This window comes from Benincasa hispida, chromosome 1 (genome assembly GCF_027475165.1).
Source record: "Benincasa hispida cultivar pf3 chromosome 1, pf3_genome.v1.1, whole genome shotgun sequence".
NCBI lineage: Eukaryota > Viridiplantae > Streptophyta > Magnoliopsida > Cucurbitales > Cucurbitaceae > Benincasa > Benincasa hispida.
Genome location: NC_143478.1, coordinates 50,609,529 through 50,616,975, shown reverse-complemented (window position 1 = coordinate 50,616,975; position 7,447 = coordinate 50,609,529). Strand labels below are relative to the sequence as shown.

Genomic DNA, 7,447 nt, shown 5'->3' with positions numbered 1-7,447 from the left:
CAACCTCTCTACTATCTTTAAAAGTGGGTAGGAATAAATTCCATCTTGCACCCTATGACCCCAGCTATCTACCCGGTCTTACCCTTGAAATAGGAGGCTTATTGAGTCAGCGTTGTTGAGCCAACCCTCACCCATGCAAATCTAACGATAATACCAAATAAATAGGAGTTCATAGTTAGCTTAGGATTAAAGTTAAGTTACCTAGGTCATTGTTATAAAATAGTCAGTCTTAAACAGTAAACAATGTTATAAAGTAAGGGTGACTTATTTCTTGGTCCGATCTTATGCAAACTTTACATAGGAGGCCCCATTCCTCATGTCTCCACATGAACGAATCAGGATCACTTTGTTTGTAGCACTTTACAACATTTATAAAATCTAAAAAGTGGACCACATTCGATAGTGTCCCCAGAATAAGGTATCAAACCTTATTGGTATACTATAGATCATTTTAGCTATTTACTCGTACCCGATCCATTCTTATGTCTCCACAAAAGTTCAAATACTCATGTAATAGCCATGGATCTTAAGTTTATTGGATTTATTTCTAAAATGAAATGAGCAATTCATATATTCAATAACAACTTTATTGAATTAAAACTTTAATAACATCTTTATTGAATAACAGAATAAGTTTATTGTTTATAAACCACGAATTTTAGGACATAAAACTCAACAGTTCCCTTTTGAATCAATTGGAATTTCCTTCAAATTTCCTTCAGCTTGCCATGAACTCTTCAAACTTCAATGTCTTCAGGTGGCAACAACACTTCTTCTTTCAGGCATGGAAAATTTTGGCAAACCATTTCTCTTCTTCATCAAGTTAATTTATACTTAGGTTTGCATCATATTTCAACCTAATTAAATGCACCTGGAATACTTATCTTTCAATTGACGTCTGCAAGGCTGCCACCTGACTTGCTTATCAGTTAATTAAGCTGAACTCTTTAGCTTAATTTTATCGCGTGGCCTTGTAGTCACTTAAACTTCTTTCTATCAATGCATACTTCTACTTATCATCATATCCTCTGGGCATCACCTTCAACACATAATCTTCTGTTGCCTCGTTCGTCAACCTAACCCTTAACATCTGCATACAAGGTTGGTCGTATAGTTCCCTCATATTGCATTGTTGTACTTAGCCATAACGTCTTCTTCTTGGACCTTTATACTTAGCCATAACCCTTAACATTTATTGTTTTATACTAGTTTTATGTACACCCCACTTCGCTTTAGGATAAATGGGATATTGTTGGGGTTGATGCCCTAAAGTCTTGTGTCCTGTAGTTTGTAAACAGTTTGTACGAACGCTTGTGTTGTATAATATATGATATTTACTTCACATCTTGTTTTTTGCTCAGTTGCATGTTTTATTTGCTTTACCACAAAACCAATAAACATAAAATCCCTGGTTACCTATATGTAACTTAAGCATGTAAGTGGTGACATATAAGTGCATCATGTCTTTGGGTGATAATCAAAATGGTTTGTAGTATATGGATGTAGGAGGGAAACCTTATCCTAGTAACGCTACGAATGCGGCCCACTTTGTGGAATGGTCACAAGTGTTGTGACTTGTCACAGATGGTCTGATCCCGATCATTAATGTAGGGGACATGCGAGCGGGGGCATCCTATACAAAGAGTTTGTATAAGACCTAACCACAAAGTATTAACGTCTCGTTATATAACACCGTTCATGACATAGACTTCACTTCACTAGGATGACCATAGGTAACATGACCTCAATCCTGAGTGAGTTGGGAACTCCTGCCATTGAGGACAGTCCTTTGATTTGTATGGGTACGAGTGGCCAAGTCGCTGATTCAAACCTAGCATTTTAGGGATTCGTCTGATTTGGGAGCTAGAAACTCAGCTACACAAGATGGAATTCACTCATTCCCCGAAGCAGGAGTAAGTAGATAGATAGCTCCCTTCAGGGCTGATTCCAGGACTGAACGATGTGGTGTCACACACCTTCTCTTGGCCCGAGAGGTGTTCATACATAGTTGGACTATGTTGTATTGTTCATTAGAGGAATTAGTGGTACTTAAGGAGTGAGATGTAACTATAGGGGCAAAACGGTAATTTGGCCCAGCTGTACTTACGAGCATTTGTGAAGGTTCATCGTACTCATGATTGGTTATATCCGATGGACATAGAAATATATCTGTGGTAAGAAGAGTTCAGCTGTTGGTCTTTGATGGAATGCCTGACAGTTAACGGATGGTGGACCTCATGGCTAAAGAGTTAGTCAGCTATTCACTAACTGTTGGAGCTTCGAGCCACAGGTCCATTAGGTCCCCTGAGTAGCTTGGATAAAGTCAAGAATCAGTATTTGGGTTAATTTGAAATGTTCAAATTGACACGAAAAAGTTCGATTATATATGATATAATTGGACTGGTTAATTATATATGATATAATTGGCTAAATGTATGAGATATATTATTTTGGAGGAAATTAGATATAAATATGATTTATATCAAGTAGAGGAGAAATTACTATAGTAGATATCTGATATCAAACTATAGGGTAAGAATATAATATTCATATTTATTAATTATTTAATTGGTTAATCATATGATAATTGGCTTAAAATTTCTCTCGGATGTGCGTTAGTGGGAGTAGCCGCTTCGGTTATTGTAACCGAAGAATAAAATAAAATTTTGTTTCATTTTGCAAAAGTTTGAAAAGTTCGAAAAATTTGGCATCGGTGTGGAAATGTTAAATGATCGCATAGTCGAGAGCCTATACGATAGTCCCTCAGCACCTAAACGACTGCACACCTCCCGTCTAAACAATTGCACGCTAATTCCTAAACGATCGCATAGCTTTCCTAAACAATCGTATAGTGTGCCGTGTATTCTAAACGACCGTCTATCTTTTTCTAAACGATCGCTTAATAAAACCTACACAATCGTGTAGCTTCTTCTAAACGATAAGCATTTTACGATAGCTTCCTTTTCTCTCCCACTTGCTTATCGTCTACACGATTTGTTCTTCCTTCTACCTCTACCAAACTCACCAAAGACCACACTTTGGATTCTCACTCCGAGAATACCAAGGGCTCCATTTTGGTGGTGTCGTCCCCGCTGCGTTCATTTATTCGTGATTAATCGTGCTGCTACAACCGATGCATTTGCTGGGCGATAGAGATCACGTAGAGGTCTTCTGCTGCATCTGAGCTCCAAAGCTTGAAGAGCGTCTTCAACTGGTATGAGAACTCTTTCCCTTGTATTTTGTGTTCAAAGGATGCCATTAATTACTGTTTGTTTGCATAACTGTATGTTAGAATGTATGTGTTGTATTTCGGTTAGGATGAAATCGAAAAGATCTGAATTCGCTCATGGATGCTCTTCGTTAAGAGATCCTTCAGCTACTGCCTTCGGTTGCTCTTTGTCGTCTTCTTCTTCTTCCAAAACTTCTCAAAATTTTGCTCTTTTCTCTTTCCAAAACTTATAAAAAACCGCTCTCTCTTTTTTACTCTTTTTTCTCTTAGATCATCTTTTCTTTCTTCTTCTTCCAAAAATTGTTACTAAATCCTCTTCTTCCCCGCATCCGCCATCAAATTGTGAGGTTTGTACATTTACTTTACAAATTTTAATTTTTTTAAAAAATAATTATAAGTTTTGTTCCTATTCTCATCCTATTATATTTCTTTTATAGTTTTTATTGTTGTGTGGGAAACAAAGGATAAAAAAGGTAACGTTCACTCAACAAAATTCCTAGCTTTTTTTCTAAATTAAAAATAAGTTATAGTTCCATATTCTCAAAATATTCTAGTTTTTCGTAGTTTTTGTTGCCGAATAACAAATAACAAAGAAAATATGGACCATTGTCACTTTGAGGAAAAAAGTAAAACCGCTATTAGATTTTGTGGGTTTACTTTTTATTTGTTACTAGTTTTTTTTTTTTATATATATTTATATTATTCTAGATATACCATTTTAATTCCTTATATATTGATGTTAGTAGATCTATCAGGTTAATCTTTTTAATAGTTGTTGAATTCAATAATATTTACATATTGGTAATCTTATTTATATTATATTAGACCTACCATGTTAATGTTTTTTTTTTTTTTTTTTTTTTGCATTTTAAATAATATTAGATTTTGTTAGTATCGGTATTGTTCTTTTAGTATTGTTGAATTTTAAAAAGTTTACTAGTTGTTTTTGTTATTTAATACAATTTTTTTTTTGTTATTTAATATATATTTCTTATAACATTCAATGGTAAGTATTTAAGTTTGAGGTTCAAAGTTTTTTTTATTAGTTTTTAATATTTTGTTTATATTTTTGTTTTTTTTATTTGTATTTAAGTTTGACAAGTAGTAAAATAATTAGTAATGTATTGGTTGTCTTTTTTTTTTTTTTTAATTTATTACTAGTTTTTTTATATATTTATATTATTTTAGATATATCATTTTAATTTCTTATATATTAATGTTAGTAAATCTATCAGGTTAACTTTTTTTAATAGTTGTTGAATTCAATAACATTTAGATATTGATGTTAGTAGTTTTTATATATATATATATATTTTAATAATCTTATTTATATTATGTTAGACCTACCATGTTAATGTTTTTTTTTCTTCTGTATTTTAGATAATATTAGATTTTGTTAGTATTAGTGTTATTCTTTTAGTACTAGTGCATTTTAAAAAGTTTAGTAGTTGTTTTTGCTATTTAATACAAAAAGTTTTTTTTATTTAATATATATTTCTTATATATTCTATTGTTTTAGTATTTAAGTTTGTTGTTCAAAGTTTTTTTTATTAGTTTTTAATATTTCTAATATTTTGTTTATGTTTTTGTTTGTATTTAAGTTTTATAAGTAGTAAAATAACTGGTAATGTATTTTTTGTCCTTTTTTTTTAAGAAAATGACGGACAAATATTTGGGATTTATGTTTTTTTTTTACAAATGGTAGTATGGTTGATGGTGTTGATGGAGTAGATTATGACCAACTACCATGTGGGGGGTTTTAGCATCAATGTAAATTGTGGGCTTGTTTTTTAACAATTCGTTGAAATGGTAGGGATGTCACTTGGTGTAGTCACTTGGTGTAGATATGAGAGTAAATAAATTATAAATAATATATAGATATCCTAATCTATCACTTCAGGATCAGTAAGGTTTATGTCATTCTCTATTCCTAATGAACAAGCAATGAACTTGATGTTCTGAATCGCGATGTCACTCTCGAATTTAGTGCATTTATATGTTAGTGTGAATAGCATATGGTTGGATATAAACATGAATGCATCCTTTAGTCAGTTTGAAGATCCGATTCAATGTATTAACCCTAATTCTGAATCAGTTGCACCACCTTGTGATGATAAAGATATGGTGGCTAACAATCAATACATGGATTTTAGAACAGAAACGGATGATGAATTTGAAGAGTTGGATTTTGATGGTTGTGAACATGAGTTACCTTTAGATACAACGATTTGGATATGAATGTAAAAAATAGAATTCAAGAACATGGCCCAATTTTAGCCCTTGTGGATGTTGACAATACCTAATTGTATAAGGAGATGATTTTTCAAAACAAAGAAATGCTATAACACGTAGTCAAATGTTTTTCTATTAAGTGTCAAGTACCATATAAGGGTTTGGAATCGACACCGACAATTTAGGCAATTCGCGGTAAGAAGTGGGAGGAAGGTTGCTAATAGAGACTTCGTGCAACAAAGAAAAAGTCGTATGGTTTTTTTGAGATCACTAAGTATGTTGATCAACATACATGTTTTACTCAGAACCTAGTCAAAGTCATGTGCAGTTAGATTTATCGATGATTCCACTAGAGTTTTGTGATGCTGTAAGTGAAAAACCATCCATCAGCGTGGCACAATTGCAGTCTGGCATAAAATTTTTTTTAGATATCATGTTCCTTACCATAGGGTGTAGGAGGGCAAAAGAAAGACATTGACTGAAGTGTTTGGTGACTGGGACGAGTCATACAAATTGTTAATGTACACTTTGCCCAATTTTTGTACAAATGGTCAAAACATATTGCGGACGATAAGTCCTCTCATATGGTTTCACATTGGTGAGTGGTTTCGAGCAGGATGTCCCATTGCCTTGTAATACTGAACCCCAATTGCATGACATCGACTTAAGAATTGGAGATTGGTCTAAAAAACCTGCACACTTGGTAGTGCGATGGCACTATCGTGCAAGGTTTATTGTAATGGGGGTTTCTATTGGTAATTTGATAGGGATGTCACTCAAAATTACATCAACTGGTACGATAATATTACAAGGCGCTATGTTACTCATTCAGGAGCAGTTGTGGGTCATCTAGTACATAAATAAATATTGTCTAGTTATTTCTAATTTAAGTTTATTTTCAATATTGTCTAATCATTTTATAATTCATAGATATCGAACAACAGTAGACTCTGTGATGTTGCAAATAATCCGAACCAGGTTCTTGCTATATGTCGTAACAACGAAAGCTATATGGAGAAGATACATTATATGTACGATACACCTATTGTTCGTCCGCCAGTTCCTAAATGTAGGGGACCTATTCGAGAATAAGAAGATGAGTTTGATGAGTTGCCACAATGTGGAAGAATTACCTTCTATGATGCAGATGTAGAGCCAAATTGATTATGTTAATCCGATGATGATGATGCTAGTATTTAGTTCAGGATATTATGATTTAGAGGCTGGTCCATCGTCATCATACGTGCATAGACATGGTCGCGGCCGTGGAGAGCATAATGAATATTTATGCTATAAAGTGCCTGCAAAAGTACCAGAGCAACATCAAAAGAAACCAAAGCAACCTCAAGTTCAAAGTCGACGACGACAACTAGCTTGAAATTGACGACGTCCACCTTGTGGGATACATTGATTTTTTAAAATTATTGTTAAATGAATCAGATAATAGTTGTATTAATATGAACATTTTAATTTACATTTTATTAGTTTTAAATTATGAAAGAAAGCGTGAACACTCGACTGTTATTAAGAAATACAACAAGAAATATAATTACAAATAAAATAGTGGTCGAAAATAATAACAAAGAAAATGAAAATGGTTGTCGAAAATAATAAATAATAAAATGCCTTTATCGAGTGTTCAACACTTGACTTGCATACTTGTCGAGTTTTCAACACTCAACTTGCAATTTTCGAGTTTCAAATACTTGAGATACTGAAATAGAAAAAATATAATATTTCTCTAAATTGTACGGGGTGTTCATGGGTTGGGTTGGGTTGGGTTGAAAAACTTTTTAAACCTAATCCAATTGTTCGGGTTGTAAATTTTTTCAACCCAAATAACCCTTATTAAAAAAATGAACCTAACCCGACCCAACCATAAAATATGAGTTGGGTTGGTTTGGGCTAACCGGGTCATTTATTTAAAATTTTGTTCTAAAAAGAAGCAAAATGTAAATATGTAACAATGATCAAGAAGTGATAACT

At 33.1% G+C, this 7,447-nt stretch overlaps 1 protein-coding gene across 1 annotated transcript; it reads left to right on the top strand.

Annotated features, from left to right (window-relative positions):
* The first annotated feature begins 5,197 nt into the window (after positions 1-5,197).
* Positions 5,198-6,872, top strand: LOC150038525 (uncharacterized). The gene is given in 4 exon segments (XM_090313463.1): positions 5,198-5,436; positions 6,229-6,313; positions 6,392-6,530; positions 6,655-6,872. Coding segments are annotated over 4 exon segments (681 nt in total).
* Positions 6,873-7,447: the final 575 nt, after the last annotated feature.